Below are 17630 nucleotides of genomic sequence, written 5' to 3'. Positions count from 1 at the left end.
TGGTAAGCTAAAATGAATGTTTCCAAAGAAGATGTACTTTGTCTAGAGAGTAATTCAAGAAAGCATAGCATAGGAATATCATCTCTGGGGTATAAATGCCAACCTATGCTATGATTATCTACTACTCTGTGTCTACAAGGGACTATCTAGCACTTTGATCTTGATGTTATTTCAAGAGTTTTCATGTTTTCTCTTATTTACAGAATGTTTTTTAAAAAACAATTAAACACATTTATGTTCCCCTCAGGATCTTAGTGATCTCTTTGAGGCACGTTGAGTACGTTTGATTCCTTATTCTCTCTGACAGCAAATGGGATGCTAATTTGGGCTATTGAAAAAGATACTGTATTTACTGGAAAAACTGAAGTATTTTGGTAAAAAATAACACAAATTGTCATTCAAAACAGCCACAGCCATTAATTTATAATAATATAACCATATTATATAACCCTCATATAAATAGGTGGGTAATAACCTATAAAAATGTATCCCATCTTGTTTTCATGATGAGAAAACAAGAGAAAAGAACAGACCCAAAACATGTTGTACCTTGATATAACCAGGCCCATTAATGCAACAAACGGGCTTTTTTAACACGGGAGTCTTAAGGAATTGAATTCCTTTTGGAGCCAGCACCAATCTGCCATTTGATGGATTGTAGTGTTTTTTTTTTTTTTTTAATAAAACTTTAAAACTTCAGAGCCATTAAACTAGATTTTTAATTACTAACTACTCAATTCATTTTGGATTTTTCATTAATAGCATGGAAGGTACTGCATCTGCAATTTTGTTGTGCAACCTTGTGTAGGATAATGATAATTAAATTAATCTTGAATCTTTTTCAAAGCCATTGATCTGTGAAATGGTTTGACACCATTGGTGTGTCCTACCATCCTCATACACAAGGATGCAAATACATGAAATAAACAAATCTGAAACCCACTCATAGTCAAATTCTTGCCATGGATGTCTTGCTCCTTTACCTTCTGTATGGTAAGAAATTCCTTGTTGTAACTGTGACGAAAACTAATAATTGGTTTTGAGAAAGAGTGTTAGCTTTGCAGAGAAGTTGTATTTTAAATGCTGGCACCACATGATGATACAGTCCTGAAATAATTATAACAGTGTATCTTGTGATAAGACTTGTCACTGTCATCCTTCATAAACAGATTTAGAGCTTGAGTGAAGAGGCATAATGGAATAGCAGACAGAAAATGATCTGGCAGTATTGCCTTGGGGACCTGTCTGGGGCAGTAGGCTCCTGCATAGTAGAGTGTTCAGTGCAAAGCCATCAGCTTAAACACAAGAACATTCAATATTTGTGCATTCAGTCAAGTTAAATTAGGCTGTTATTGTAGTGTTACATAGCTTTGTTCCTTCGGATTGATTAGTTAAGGCAATGGCATGTTACGGTTCTCTTAAATTGAACCTTCTTTCTCTCAGCTTCCTAATAAACTTGCAGGCAAGGAGAAGGGGAATAAGGAAGACTGACAGAGAGTGAGAAAGAGATTCATTAATGGAAGTGAAGTGTTTCTATTATTGTTTTCTCTTAAACTACTTGCTTATCCTCAGCATAAGTACTGGAAGCAAGAGGAAGACGGGCTTCTGTCGATGGAACTAGGCTAGCTGTTTCCCATTTTCCTTTCTCTGTGCTAAACTAAGCTAAGGTAGTTATCTCCTGATCAAAGCTCCATTGTTGAAGCCCCTGAAAAGTTGGTCTCAGACTGGAAGTAAGTTTGGATACTATTTAACATTAATCACAATCTCTGTTAAAGTTAAGAGCATTATGTAGCCACTTATTTGTTTAGAATGAAATACACAGCTAATGTGTTTCATCAGGACTGTTTGTGTAATCACAAACTATATGTAAAAGATAGAGACACTGATCACTTATTGGTTTGTGAATATTAATACTGTTTTCCTCAATTTGGCCGTTTTAGTCAGTCTTGCATTTTTTAGGAGGTAGGGATCACCATATTTGGAGAAGCTGGAATGCTTACTCATCAGCTAACATTAACTAGCTTCATTAGCAAAGTGCCTCTTTAGGCTACATTATGAGCAGAACACACAGGTTATACTAGCATAATCAAACTGAATCACAATACATTTAACCATAGCACTGTAGCACGAGATAGCTAACAGCCTGTGTGTACTTTTAATCTACTTTTGGTTCTTATAAAAAAATACTGATGAGATTTATGTATATAAATTTTTTATTTTAGTTTTTTGCTTATTTCCATTGCAAAATTGAGCATTTTTGCAGGAAAATATATAGGGGGCAACTAGCTTTAAAGAACTTGCCTCAAGTTGCCTCTAGACTACCTGCAGTTTTTGTGACTTCCATGTTAGATTTATTTTTCAGATTTTAATTTTCATTTGATTGTCAGTAGTGGGAGAATAATAAAGAAAGTGACCGTCATTGGACTTTTGATTCATAGCTTGAGCACAGTGCTAAAGACAATTTAGGATAAGTCTAATATATCTGTGTAATATAGCCAGTATAGAAAAAAATAAAGTCACTGATGCAAACTTTGAATGCATCGTGCTTCCTTGTTGAAACCTGAAACTGGTACCCACAGTTTGATATATTCGGCAAGTTGATCACTGACAGTTATTTTAGATTGGAGAAACTAGTTGGTTTATGATAGTAGTGGTTAAACGCCTCAAACTGATTTGGGGAGAAGTCTGCAGATTTTTTGTAAGGTTTCTTCTTTCTAACTCCCAGCCACCAATTTTCCAGCATTTACCAGCCTTTTGCGTAGCTCTCCCTCAGACCCCTAAACACACAATGAGGCGTTGGAGCTCTGTAATTTGAACTGTCTTTCTATCTTGAAGAAAATACCTTTCATAATTAATGACTTGGCGTATGTCTCTCCTTCTGTTGTAGCTCTTTCTGTCAGCAGAACCTCGTTTCCTTCCCAACACATTGGGGGACGTAGAGATGGATCCACCTATTAGACCTGCTGGTGTTGGGTCTGTCATTAATTATGTCCTGCTATCATTTTGTAGCATCATCATTTATCGTGCTCTCTCCTCCTCCCTCTCAGCATACAGAAATGTGCTCTATAATGAAAGAGGGTGACCTCAGTGACCTGCTTCCTGTTTTGAAACAGAGATTAAAAAATATCCCACTGATGCAGCAATCTTTCTGTGGCGCTTTTTGTTTTGATAGATCGAACACAATCCCTTCCTATAGGTGTTTTTGCTGGGAAAAAGCACTGACTATTTTCTACACGGATGTTTGTCCTTGTTAAAAATGTTTTATGGATGTTCATCTTGAAGTACTTTGGAGGTAATAAACTTCAGGGAAAAAAAATCAAAGATCCTCAGCAGGAGATGCACATAATGGGATTTCTGCATTGGCCGGGGACGTTGCTCTTCTCTGAAATGTACCATGGCACCGACATGACAACTTTTCTCCCGCTCCTCTCTCCCTCTGTGTTGCAGGTGTGAGTTCATCCTCTGGTGGTCAGCTTCTCGTTTCCCTGGGCAGTCTGCTTGATGACCAGCACTGGCACCATGTAAAGCTGGAGCGGCTCAGCACTCACCTAAACCTGACCGTGGATAAAAATACACAGCAGGTTCAAATACCGGCTGATCTCAGCCACTGGCACATTCACATGGTGAGAGGAAACACACACACACACACACACACACACACACACACACACACACACACACACACACACACACACACACACACACACACATTCTGAAGCAAACGTGTCAAAAGCGCATCCACTCCTGCAGAAATATTCATTTGTTCAACAGTGTGAGTGAGTTACTCGTTAAATAAATCAGACAGGACATTCAAGTCATATTAGTTCTCCTAGTGAATGAAAAGGCAGAAGGTGGGCAGCTTTCTGTGCCAAACCAGCTTGAGAGGGTTATTCAAAGGGGCTATTCAGTGCATAATTTAACTGTGTGAGTGTACTGAGGCAATGAAGAGGTGTTTTGAGCTTATTTTTCTGCTTTAAAAGGCAGCGTACTCTGTGAATGAACCTCTTACAGCAACCTTGATGCCATTCAGAGGGAGACGGTAATATTATTATAGTGTGTTTTGGAATTACTGTACAGCTGACGGTGGCGGCTGTCCAGAGCCACGGACTGCAGAAACCCATCCTGTCCAACAGGAACTTTCATGGCTGCCTGGAGAACCTGCTGTACAGCGACATCAACTTAATAGACCTGGCCAAACACGGCAGTCCGCAGGTCGCAGTAGTGGTGAGTCATTATATTTCAGCATTTTATGAATTAAGTTCACCACATGCACTAAAAGTAATAATGTGGTACAATGTTGCCTACTGATCGCTTGTCACTCATGACGCCGAACTAAAGCTGTAATGTTATTAATCTAAGTGTTGCATGTTTATTATAATAATTCTGAGGACATCTCTTTGTACACGCAGTTTTAAAAAGTTTAGTAGAAAAAAAGCAAAGGTTTTTGTGGAGTCTCAGATTGAAAACAACTGCTATATGTCACCATTTAGTGTAGTAACTCCTTTCTTTTACACAAAGCTTTCATTGTTAAATATGTTAAAAATAAACATGACCTCATCTTAGTGTGCGTAAAAGAGAAAAGCTGAGTCCAAGTCCATAGCCACCTCAAAGAGTATAACATCTGTTCTGTCAGTACAATACTCATTGTTGTGTTGGGGTTCACTTGCCAGTTCATCTTCATGCGTCTCTGCTTGTGTAGGATGTATGGCACATTCATCTGTTGTTTAGCAGCAAGTGCCTTGACTGCCTCCACAATCAATTTGTAATATCTGTAAAGTATTGTAAATATTTTCTTTCAGCTTTTTGTTTTGTTTTGCAAGAACTGCAATGCTGAGTCCTATATGACATTTCAAACCTACGAGAAAAGAAGAGATTTCTGAGCATACATTGAAATTACTTCATTTTTGTGTACTAAAAAAAAAGAAATATTTTCAAAATGTATCTTCAGAAATCACTTCTTTTCTAGTAGGTTTGTAACGCATGTAGGACTCAGCATTGCAGTTCTTGCAAAAACTAAACATTCAATATTAGTCCAGTGACTCCACCATCTAGTTGAAGCCTTTCTGTGTGGAGTTTGCACGTTTTCCACATGACATGGCCGATTCTCTCCAGGTACTCTGGCTTCTTCCCACAGTCCAAAGACATGCATTTAGTGGGATTCGGTTATTAGTGATTGTAAATTTCGTACAGGTGTAAGTGCAAATGGTTGTCCATCTTTCTGTGTTAGCCCTGCATCAGATTGGTGACCTGTCCAGGGTGTACCCAGCCTTCCACCCTGTGGTGCCTGGGATAGGCTCTAGCTGTCCCCCATGACCCTGAGGATAAGCAAAAGTGAATGGATGGATGGATCATTATTGTTGTATTGTTTTACACTTTCTTCTCACTCTAAATTGTGTTTGGTGATATGATCCACTTTGTGTGTTATTTGTAAGAATGCATTAACATCTATCATTATTGCATCTCTAGTGAATAATTTACTGGGCCATTGCATCGATTGAACCAATGTGCAGAAGTTAAATGTGCTTCATTAATTCACTTATCAGCTACACATTTGTGTCTAATTGTGTGGTGTTCAGTGGTTTATAGTTTTTGCAGTTAACATGGACACAATGAGATGGTCCTATCACACAGAAAGCAGGATGTGCTGGTTAGCTATTGGAATGGCTGCCGTGCTTTGCCTGTACTGTTTTTGCAGCTAGTAATGGTCTTTATGTGGATTTTATGTGCACGCTCCCTGCCATTCTATGTTTTCTATTGGTCATGCAAATGTCACACCGTGTCACCAGCGAGTGCTCACCAACCAGGAAAAGAATAAATTTCAGAGCACAGCGGTGCCATTCAAGTGTTGTATGTGAAGGGCACTTTAGCAAGGTAATCGGGCAAATTTGAGAGTTTATGTTTGATTTGTTTTTGGGATGGAATTCCTAAAAAAGTTTTAAAAAGTTTTTTATAAATGTCAGCCATAACCCTATGTCTAGGGTTTAATATGGATATTAGGGGTAGCATCACTGCAACAGAGTTTTTTTTTTCCACCACTCTGATTGGTTATAGGTCAGTCTGGCTGGTCCTATTTTTATCCACCAGTAGACTGCACCTCTAGGAAATCCACCTTGTTGAGCAGTTACAGAGCCAAAAAATATCTTCCACATATCTGTTTGGTCTTCCAATGTAATGTGTTATTCATCGAAAATGTATTCATCAGTTGTTTGTCCTATGTAAGACGTAGTTGTGATTGTATATTATTGTCAGCCCCGGCTTGCACAGTCTCGGTCGTTGTGTCCTTGGGCAAGACACTTCACCCGTTGCCTACTGGTGGTGGTCAGAGGGCCCGGTGGCGCCAGTGTCCGGCAGCCTCGCCTCTGTCAGTGCGCCCCAGGGTGGCTGCGGCTACAATGTAGCTTGCCATCACCAGTGTGTGAATGTGTGTGTGAATGGGTGGATGACTGGATATGTAAAGCGCTTTGGGGTCCTTAGGGACTAGTAAAGCGCTATATAAATACAGGCCATTTACCATTAAATAAAGAAACTGGAGTTCTGCAGTGTGTCAGTCGTTCATTCTTTTCCCTTTCAAAAATCAAAAATTAGCTGCAAGTTCAAAGCAACTTTCAGTTTATGTATTTGTAGCTTAAGAATAAGTGACATTTTTATAGTAAACAAAAAGTATTCTGGAAAAAAATCATTTAATAGAAAAAATTGTGTTTTATAGTGATGATAGTATTTTCTAGTAAAGCTGTGTTAAACTTCTGTCAAGGCTGTCAGTTTATTATGATAGTAATTAATTATTTAGCATTTATCATTCTTCTGTTAAAATACTTCCGTGATGAAAGTTTGAACAAGTTGCAAACTTTTATTTCCTACGACAGACTTTTAGTGACTTTTCCCCCAGCCTTCCTCTTTGCCTTTTCTGCATCATGGTAATTATTATGCTAATGGTCACTGTCATGATTACTATTGTTATCATCATTATTTTCATCATCCTCCTCCCTATTTTTACACCCATCATCATCATCAGCGTCATTAGCATCATCATAATCTCCTTCATTATCATCACCAGTGTCATCACATGTACATTCTGGTGTTACAAAGCCCAAAGCAAAAAAGCTGCATGAGACAAGTGGCAGTTAAAAAAAAGGAGAAAACTTGAACCATACTACAGGGACTGCAGAATTATTAGGCAAGTTGTATTTTTGAGGAATAATTTTATTATTGAACAACAACCATGTTCTCAATGAACCCAAAAACTCATTAATATCAAAGCTGAATGTTTTTGGAAGTAGTTTTAGTTTGTTTTAGTTTTAGCTATTTTAGGGGATATCTGTGTGTGCAGGTGACTATTACTGTGCATAATTATTAGGCAACTTAACAAAAACAAATATATACCCATTTCAATTATTTATTTTACCAGTGAAACCAATATAACATCTCCACATTCACAAATATACATTTCTGACATTCAAAAACAAAACAAAAACAAATCAGCGACCAATATAGCCACCTTTCTTTGCAAGGACACTCAAAAGCCTGCCATCCATGGATTCTGTCAGTGTTTTGATCTGTTCACCATCAACATTGCGTGCAGCAGCAACCACAGCCTCCCAGACACTGTTCAGACAGGTGTACTGTTTTCCCTCCTTGTAAATCTCACATTTGATGATGGACCACAGGTTCTCAATGGGGTTCAGATCAGGTGAACAAGGAGGCCATGTCATTAGTTTTTCTTCTTTTATACCCTTTCTTGCCAGCCACGCTGTGGAGTACTTGGACGCGTGTGATGGAGCATTGTCCTGCATGAAAATCCTGTTTTTCTTGAAGGATGCAGACTTCTTCCTGTACCACTGCTTGAAGAAGGTGTCTTCCAGAAACTGGCAGTAGGACTGGGAGTTGAGCTTGACTCCATCCTCAACCCAAAAGGCCCCACAAGCTCATCTTTGATGATACCAGCTCAAACCAGTACTCCACCTCCACCTTGCTGGCGTCTGAGTGGGACTGGAGCTCTCTGCCCTTTACCAATCCAGCCACGGGCCCATCCATCTGGCCCATCAAGACTCACTCTCATTTCATCAGTCCATAAAACCTTAGAAAAATCAGTCTTGAGATATTTCTTGGCCCAGTCTTGACGTTTCAGCTTGTGTGTCTTGTTCAGTGGTGGTCGTCTTTCAGCCTTTCTTACCTTGGCCATGTCTCTGAGTATTGCACACCTTGTGCTTTTGGGCACTCCAGTGATGTTGCAGCTCTGAAATATGGCCAAACTGGTGGCAAGTGGCATCTTGGCAGCTGCACGCTTGACTTTTCTCAGTTCATGGGCAGTTATTTCGCGCCTTGGTTTTTCCACACGCTTCTTGCGACCCTGTTGACTATTTTGAATGAAACGCTTGATTGTTCGATGATCACGCTTCAGAAGCTTTGCAATTTTAAGACTGCTGCATCCCTCTGCAAGATATCTCACTATTTTTGACTTTTCTGAGCCTGTCAAGTCCTTCTTTTGACCCATTTTGCCAAAGGAAAGGAAGTTGCCTAATAATTATGCACACCTGAAATAGGGTGTTGATGTCATTAGACCACGCCCCTTCTCATTACAGAGATGCACATCAACCAATATGCTTAATTGGTAGTAGGCTTTCGAGCCTATACAGCTTGGAGTAAGACAACATGCATGAAGAGGATGATGTGGACAAAATACTCATTTGCCTAATAATTCTGCACTCCCTGTAGTTTTTTTAAAACTATATTTCTTGTGCTGTATTATTTCAGTTTCCCGATGTAATTGAGAAATTTGATTATGTGGCACAAAAAGGCAGTGTGTACAAAGCCTTTCTGACTCTGATGTTTCAGGTTTCCAAAGAAAACCTTCAGCGTTTTAGCTGTTCAGCTGATATCAGTATGGAAATACAGGTGTCCTTTTTCAGAGAGGTGCCGATGAGAACTCTGTGACACCCAGTCAAACCAAGTCAGCCTCTGCAGTTGATGAATATTCATGTTTTATCTCTTTCATAATCATTTCTTTCTCTCTCTCCTCCCTCCTCCTGTTCTCAGGGCAATGTGACCTTTTCTTGTGCTGAGCCAGTTTCAGTCGCTGTGACGTTCACTGACTCCCACAGCTTCCTCCAGTTGCCTGGCCTTACATCATGGTCAACAGGGCTAGTGTCTGTAACGCTGCAGTTCAGGACGTGGAACAAGGGAGGTCTGCTCTTGACCTTTGGTCTCCCGCAGCAGGATGGCACAGTTTTTCTATACCTGAGCCAGGCGAGGCTTCGACTACAGATCACTAAAGCAGGCAGATCCTCGCTGGATCTCAGCGCAGGTGGGTTCAGTCATGATCTGGATGTTTTTCCATTCATTTGTGCATACACTGAGTACACTTAATGGTCACTTTATTAGGTACACCAGTTCAACAGCAATGGCAGCATTTAGGCACGTAGCCATAGTCAACTTTGATTGTGGCATGGTTGTTGGTGCAAGACCAGCAAAACATGCATGATTTTTCCACATCTCTAGAGTTTACAGAGAATAGTCTGAAAAAGATATCCAGTCAGCAGCACTTCTCTGGCAGAAAATGCTTCATTGATGCCAGAAGTCAGAGGAGAACTCTTTGGATAGACTGCTTCAAGCTGACAGGAATGCAGCAGTAACTCATTACAAATGGGCTACAGCAGCAGAAGACCACACTGGATGCTTGTTTGTTAGCTAAAAACAGGAAACTGAGGCTACAATTAGCACTGACTTACCAAAATGGGACAACAGAAGTTAAAATATTTGCGGATCTGATGAGTTTCTGTGTTTGCTGTAACATTAAGAGGAAGGAACAGACTTTGGTGTAAACCACATGAAAGCATGGATCCATCCCGCCTCAGTCTACTTGGGTTTTGTTGGCCATGACCATCCCTTTATGGCCACAGTCATGTCAAGAGTTCAGTATACTCAAATGACCTCCACAGTCACCTGATCTCAATCCAATAAAGCACCTTGGATGTAGTGGAACTGAAGATTTGCGTCATGGATGTGAAGTTGACAAATCCTCAGCAACTCTGATGCTGTCATGTCAATATGGACCAAAATTTCTAGGGAAAGTTTTGAACCTTTTTGAATTCGTGGCACGAAGAATTAAGTTCTTTGAGCAAAAGGAGGTCCAACCTATTGCGGGCAAAGTGTACCTAACAAAGTGGCCAACAAGTGTATGCAAGTAAAAAATGGAAATGGAGTAATATATATTTTTCTTATACTTGAAATTAAAATTAAACCAAGGTCACATCCTGATTTAAACTCAACCACACCCTGTTCCTTATTTTGTATGTGTGTATTTGTGTCTCAGGCTCAGGTCTGAATGACGGTCAGTGGCATTATGTGGAGCTGAGCTTCAAACATGATCATCTAAGCATCACAGTGGACAAAGATGAAGGAGCCACCGCTCACATCAGCATCTCGGTTCCTCTCACCTCAGATAGTCAACTCTTCTTTGGTGGTAAGAATACCAGCATCATGTACTACTTTTATATAAAGAGATTTGGGGGGTTGGGGGGCAGATTTTCAGCGTTTCTAAAAGTTCTCTATGGTCAAAGTCAACAGATTATACATACTGTAAGCATGTGCAAGTGCTTTGCTGCCAGAGATTGGGAATCTGCTGACATCGACAGACAGGGGTAGTTAAAATTCATGCAGGTACTCTGGTAATAATTATCATCTCCAGATCTCCTTTGGAGGTTTAGTGCCACCCAGAGAGGGACAAAGTCATAAAGCTGCTCAGTGCTCAATCCCCACCCCCTCTTCTTTCCCATCTTCCTTCTTTTTGCCTCCTTTCTTGTCCTTACTGAATCCACTACTCCCGCTCTCTCATTCTGTCTCTCCCAATCACCTTTGTTTTTATTTTAAAATTGAGGTTTTCTTCTTTTCATTTCCCTCCCTCCTGTTACTGTACACTGTTAAAATAAAAATCCTAGAAAAACAGTAATATTCCGGCAGCTGGGGCGCCAAAATAATACTAGAAAATACCAGAAAATAACTTTCTCATAAAAATACGGTTATTTTCAGTAATGACAATACAGTTTGTTGCCCTAATTGTACATGGGATTTTGCCTTTTTCAAGTGATTTTAAACATTAAATTAGGAACATGTTAATGTGATTAAACAATGAACTTATAAACAAGGTCAATGAATGTGGCAATATGAATAATAATACTTAAATGTACAGAAATATACAGTTAACAGTTGGTTTAAATAATAATGGATTGCATGCCCTGGGACAGACTGACAGAGGCGAGGCTGCCATATCGCACCATCATCCCCTCTGGCCATCACCAGTAGGTGAAGTGTCTTGACCAAGGACACAACGACCGAGAGTGTCCGAGCCGGGGCTCGAACCGGCAACCTTCTGATTACAAGGCGAACTGCCAACTCTTGAGCTACGATCACCCTAGCTAGCAATAATAATTATTATTATTTGATGTAAAAAAAGTTTATGAGAATCATTTTATATGTTTTTCTATAGCATTACATTTGAATTTAACAGTTCAATCTTTCAAATAACGGACACATATTTGTGAAATCATGATACATTTGTGAATGTATATTAACAATCTAAATATGCATATGTACAGAAAAATACATTTAAAAAACAAGAAAATTATGTTTATTACATTACAGTGATTTTACGTTAATTTACATTTGAAATGTGAAGTCACAGTCTATTTATGTAGATTTAATGATATTCTAGAAGAACAGAACAAAACTGTAAAATACACAGTAAAATACTTTTATATTAGGATTTTTTTTTTACAGTGTAGCACATGTATACTTTCTCTCTTCAACCCCTACACATGTACACACATGGAGCTAAAGACAAACTTTTTAAGAGATCAGCTGCAAAATTACATCCACCTGCCTAATATTGTGCAGGTCACTTCCATGCCACAACAGCATATATCAGAGTGGACAAAGGCCCTCTGGGGGTGTGCATTAGATTGTTTTCAGCAGATCCTCTGGGTCTTGTGGGTTGCACTGCAGGGCCTCCATGGATTGGGTTGTGGTGCTGGGTGGTTGTATAAAGCAATGTTCAGGAGATTGTGTCAAAGAAACATTTACATGAATGCCAGGGCCCAAGGTGCAGCAAAACATTTTATTGATCAATGTTATTTACTTGACCTGCCCGTGGTTTGAATGATGTGTCTGTTTGGTGTATCTGCAGTACACTAGCCTACTGCACAAACCTAGTAATGAGGGTTGCTTTGGACACCCCCTTTCCATTGACACTGTCAGTAACACTGCACCTTAAATAACTCTGTTTGTCATTCATAGGATGTAGATTAAATTGATTAATAACTCTATAACATAACTAATGTGTATCACTGTAAGCAGCTGTAAAAATACATCACATTTTTGTTAATGTACAGGATATATCTTTTGAAGAGATTTTTTTAAAACTTCTTTTACATGCATTATCCGTTCACACACCTTTGCCTGCAGCATTAATGTTTATATACTGCTTATGAATGGTATCACAACATTAAAGGAGTGCTCCAGTTTTTCTAAGAGACAGCAGCCTTAGTATAATGGGGAAAGGATGGCAGTGAGTTCAGCTGTAGTTAAACTTTTAAATTCTTAACCTAATTTCAGGTGAAACTCAATTGTTATGACATTGTGATCAACACTAAACTTCCTGCTGCGTCATCTTGACTGCCAAAAGCAAAACAGATCCAACAAAATCTTCTTCCGAGCTTCTAAAATTTAAAGTGACTGCGACCAGTGACTCATCTTTCCCCCTTCCTGTGCTAAGAAGTGCCAAACTGTGTGTCTGACTGACTGTAATTAGAGCAATACAGAGCCGCGAGCAACAATGCTGTGTTGGGTCACCGAATACTGCCATCCAGGATCAACCTGAAGCATGAATCAGTGATGGATAAAACATGGGGCTCATTCACAGGATTGGGCAGAGAGGATTTATCTGACAGCCACCTCTGGACTGGTTGTGCTGAGGGCTTAAATCAGAGTTCATACACAGAATCCAAAGACTATGCAAAGGCTCATCACACAGAGCAAGATAAGGTAGTGGTAAGCAAAAACATTTTGAGGGTAACTGCCTAAGAAAAAGTAGATATTAGACCATGATGATATTGCGAGCTGCTTTTTCAAATGAATGAATAAGATAAACATGGAGTGGGCCGGGAGGTGGGGGGCCTTTGTTGGTCAGCCACTCTTTTGTGCATGAGGTCATCAGTAGTGTCAAAAAGAAAAAGAAAGCTTACTGAAACCTTTGCGTTGGTGCAACCAGCAGGTCAAAATAGGTTGACAAAATATCTCAACATCTAAGTATTTGTGTTCTGAAGAGGCTGAATACTTTTGATTTTAGCTCTCTTTAAGTTTTCTCTGCTGATGTCACATTTCTATCTGTTCAACATTTGTGCTTTCATGTGAAAAACTACATTCTCACAGGATCCTATGCAGTCATCTGAAAAACTAAGTACACCCTTATTGCTTCTATAGGAATTAAAAGGGGAAGTGGCAACCAGGTGCTGAAATCAATTCAACTGGTCATTAGCAAGTGTGAATTCTATCAGAGCAGAAGATTTGGTAGTTTGCTGATCTGTAGTACAACTGTATGGTAACACACTAACACAATCTTCCCAGGAAGATGCTACAGGCCTCAGTCAACATGTTAAATGTTAAAGTTCATAATCATAACCATAGTTCAATTACGAAAAACTGAAAGTAAGCATGGCTCTTTTGGAAGGCTTGCACAGAGACTCTACTCTAAAAAAAATGTATAATTGCATCTAAACAAATCACAAGACTTCTGGAACAATGTCTACGGGCAGGCAAGACCAAAATCAAGATGTTTGACCATAATGCACAGCAGTATATTTGGTCAAAACCAAACACATTATATCAGCACAAACACCTCATACCAGCTGTCAAGTACAGTGGTGAAGGTTTGATGATTTGGGCTTATTTTGTAAAAACGGGACTTGGGCCCCTTGAAGTCACTGAGATGTCCATGAAGTTTGGCTGATCTGGGTTGTGCAAAGCAGGAACTCCAGCAACACTTGAGGGAAGATGAACAATTTTAATAATTGACCGACGCGTTTCAGCTTGTGGCCTTCATCAGGGTCACCATGCACCTTGGAAGTAGGTGCGATTTTTGCTGCGATTGATCTGGGTTGTTCAACAGTACAATGATCAGCAGTTACACTGCTGAAGGTAGTTCTTAAGGCTCGTGAATCTTGACATGTACTTAGTTTATCACAGAGTAGAGTTCTGTGAAAACTTAATCACAAATATTTGAAACCCCTACCATTTCCAAACAATCTGTCTTTATATAAAGGTGCAGTCTTCAGAGTGATCAATCTACAACTTTGAAGAGTATAAAATGACTTGAGAGTGTTTATTTAAGCTTATGAATGATGATGAATAATAAAATATAATATAAAAGTTTTTAATAATATTCCGAAGGAGCTGCTTTTTAGATGACAGCTGCAGTTGCAGTGCCTGTTTGTCCCAGCTGACTTTGTTTGCATTCATTCTCAGCTAGTCCCTGTAGTTCACTGCTAGGTTTCACACGAGGTCTCGGCTCTCCACATTCTGCATTCTAAAATAGTCAGGGGTACAAAATCGACCTAACTGCAGTCACGACCTATCACCCATTGAAAATCTTTTGGAGCATCATGATAAAAAATACAGCAAAGGAAGCACTGAGCTCTTAAACAGCTGACACCCCAACAGGAGTGAGAAAATATTTTGCTTTTAAAACCGCAGAGGTTAGTCTCCTCAGTTCTTGCTTACAGAGTGTTGCTCAAAACAGAACTGATGCACTACGATGGAAAACAACCTCCTGTTCCAAAACCAAAAACCAAGGGATATTAAAAACATACTTCAAACTGTTTCTTTGTTTCCACAATGTTAATGTGTGTTTTTGTGAGCTGGTTTTCATGAGACGTCTGTGGGCTAAAGTAAAGTTTTTTCTGAATGTCCTGTAAGGTGCAATTTTTTTAAAATCAAAAATGTGAATTAAGATTTTTTTTTGGTGTGTATTTTTGCACCTAATTAAGATGTGAAGAGATAATTCTCAGAAAGGATGGAAATAAATATTGTTGAGAGAACTTTGGAGAAAATCTATCTCTGAATTTTTTATTTTAAAAATAATAATCGAGTTCATGTGGAATCATTTGGATAATTTAAAAGTCCAACCATTAGATGTTTTTCCCTTCTCAGGTTGTCCCACTGAGGAGAGCGCTCAAAAGTGCAAGAACCCCTTCAACACATTTCAAGGATGTATACGTCTCTTGACTCTGGATGACCAAACTGTTGACCTGATCAAAGTGCAGCAAAGGCTGCTGGGAAACTACAGCCACTTGCAGATTGACATGTGTGGCATCATTGACAGGTAAGTCCCTAAAAGTACCACCTTTCATATGTAAGTGTGGTGCCAGGCTGAATGTAGACATAGTGAAGTGACTTTTATTTGTTAGTAATTACAACTGACATACAAATGACAATGTAAGAATAACACCTAATATTAATTATAACTAAGTACTGGGTAATAATTAGAGATGCACCATGAACATGGACAGTCATTTTCTGAATTTCAGTGTTCTCCACCCAGTGTATATATCCATAGACACTATAATGATGATGGCCCCTTGAGTTTCCACTGTTGCCGTTTTAAAAACAGATGTTTACAAGATGTCAGAGGTCTGTCCGTGAAATTTGTGATTGACAAGTCCTTAGCCAGTGAGTGTGCAGCAGTTTCAGACTCAAGCTAATTTATATGCAAATTAGCTTGTCCGTTTCATGTGTTTGCAGCAAATGCACAGCGGAAAATACCTGAGGGCAAATATCCACTAGCACAACCACTAACACACAGTTAGCATGTGGCTATGGTCAGTTCTTCATTGTTACCATGAAAGTATTTGTAAGAAAAACCTATTAAGATACTAGTAAGAGATACTTTCTAAACATACTAGAAAATTATTCTTACCTGGCATTTACCTAAATAAATCTGTTTAACCAGCTTTTGTTATGTATTAAAAAAAATAATATATATTTATGTAAGGTAATGGTGGGGGTACAGCACCAACTTTGGTGTCTTGACAAACCGGCTTTAGCAGTTTGGCTTGATTTAGGAAAATATTGTAGTTTGGGGTTAAAAAAAATGTTCAGAACTAAAACCCTGCCGTCAGAATGACAGACCCATCTTACTAACCGGGTGTGTCTAGGCAGTGTGTATAAAGCCACACCAGCTGCTTTGATAGACTAGAGTAACAATAACTGATAAAAAAGATCATATTGAAATTAAATCACACACTTAGGTAAAAGGTCAAGTCCTTGAAATTGAAATGGGAGAACCACTAGCCACTTATGCAGAGCTCTTTTCCTTTGCTGCTTAACAAGGCTTTAGGAGAGCCTAAAACCTTGTTTGTTGTGCAATTAGGGAATTAGTTGGCACTGATAGGCAAATAATAGCTGGGGAAATTGTTTAGGCGATTATCAAATTAAAAAAAAGAATGCATTTTAAGTTCTTACCAGGTTTCCTTGGAGAAAACAGACTTTGAAAGTAAGAAAAAAGGCAACATTATTCAATAAGGAATTGGCAGTGGACTTTGTGTGTACTCAGACCGGGCATGGTTGCCTGGTACCATGCCTGAACACAATTGTCCCTCCTCCCCACTCCCCTGCTGGCCGCTTAATGATCTGGGTCCACGTACGCATCATTTTGTCTCAGCATCTCAACTCTTCTCTCTTTCTTTGCCACTGCTGGGGAGCCTATATGTGGATTGTAGGGGTAGTGGAGGAGTGGAAACAGCAGGTAGTGATCCAGCAGCAGCAAGAGGTACTGGCATGTTGGAGGGAGAGATGGAAAATTTTGCATCTCAAACAGACCAAATTTGATAGAGTGAGGACTGTAACATGTGCATGATGCAGTGCAGCTCAAGCTTCGTCTAGCTTGTAGGTTACTCCTCACCTTTGTAAGGAATGAAAGAAAAAAAAGAAAAGGAAAGGGCTGTTTGCTTGATTGTCAGCCTTTGGAAAATTGCAAAAGTTGTTGCCCCAAAATTTGCCAAAGCAAAAGCGTGGGAGGAGGCAGTTTCAAACAAACACTTTGACTGAAGCATACTGACACCTTTAGGACGCAGATGCTTTCCAAGTCTATAAAGTTCCTGAGCTTACCACCACCACCTCGACTTCTGTCCACAGCGAGTGTGTGTGTGAGTGCATGTTTTGAAGCCAGATAGATGAAGCTGTCAGAAGGCAGTAATTCTGACCTCTTTGCTTCTGCCAGGTAGCTGACAACTTAATAATACACCTTGTCAAACACACACACATTTTCAAATAAATAGAAACGCAGGTCACTAGGAGGTCCACTCTTCTTCTTGTTGTGTCTGACTGTCTCTGTGTCTGTCTATCTGTCTGACAAACACAACGGTTTGTCAGCGTGAGCAGGGACTCACAAACATAGAATTTGCTATGCAAAGTCACTGTGTGTGTGTGTGATGTGAAAGCATATCTTGGAGCAAGTGCAGAGCAGGCAAAAAGAGTGAAAATACATACCTTTCCCTTCTCTTGCTCATGCAATACAGCACGCTACAGCTATTTGAAGTCTTTGTTGGACATTCCAGTCGGGCTGTCCAGTAATAATTTTCAGA

General features: G+C 39.5%; 1 protein-coding gene across 1 annotated transcript in view; it reads left to right on the top strand.

Annotated features, from left to right (window-relative positions):
- Positions 1-17630, top strand: part of LOC116315490 (contactin-associated protein-like 4) — a 110847-nt gene that overhangs the window by 55447 nt on the left and 37770 nt on the right. The window contains exons 6-10 of the mRNA XM_039601506.1: positions 3448-3623; positions 4078-4224; positions 9034-9301; positions 10310-10459; positions 15199-15370. Coding sequence (XP_039457440.1) covers positions 3448-3623; positions 4078-4224; positions 9034-9301; positions 10310-10459; positions 15199-15370 — 913 coding nt within the window. The remainder of the gene's footprint in view (positions 1-3447; positions 3624-4077; positions 4225-9033; positions 9302-10309; positions 10460-15198; positions 15371-17630) is intronic.

Source organism: Oreochromis aureus, linkage group 17 (genome assembly GCF_013358895.1).
Source record: "Oreochromis aureus strain Israel breed Guangdong linkage group 17, ZZ_aureus, whole genome shotgun sequence".
NCBI lineage: Eukaryota > Metazoa > Chordata > Actinopteri > Cichliformes > Cichlidae > Oreochromis > Oreochromis aureus.
This window is presented reverse-complemented; position numbering and strand designations above follow the sequence as displayed.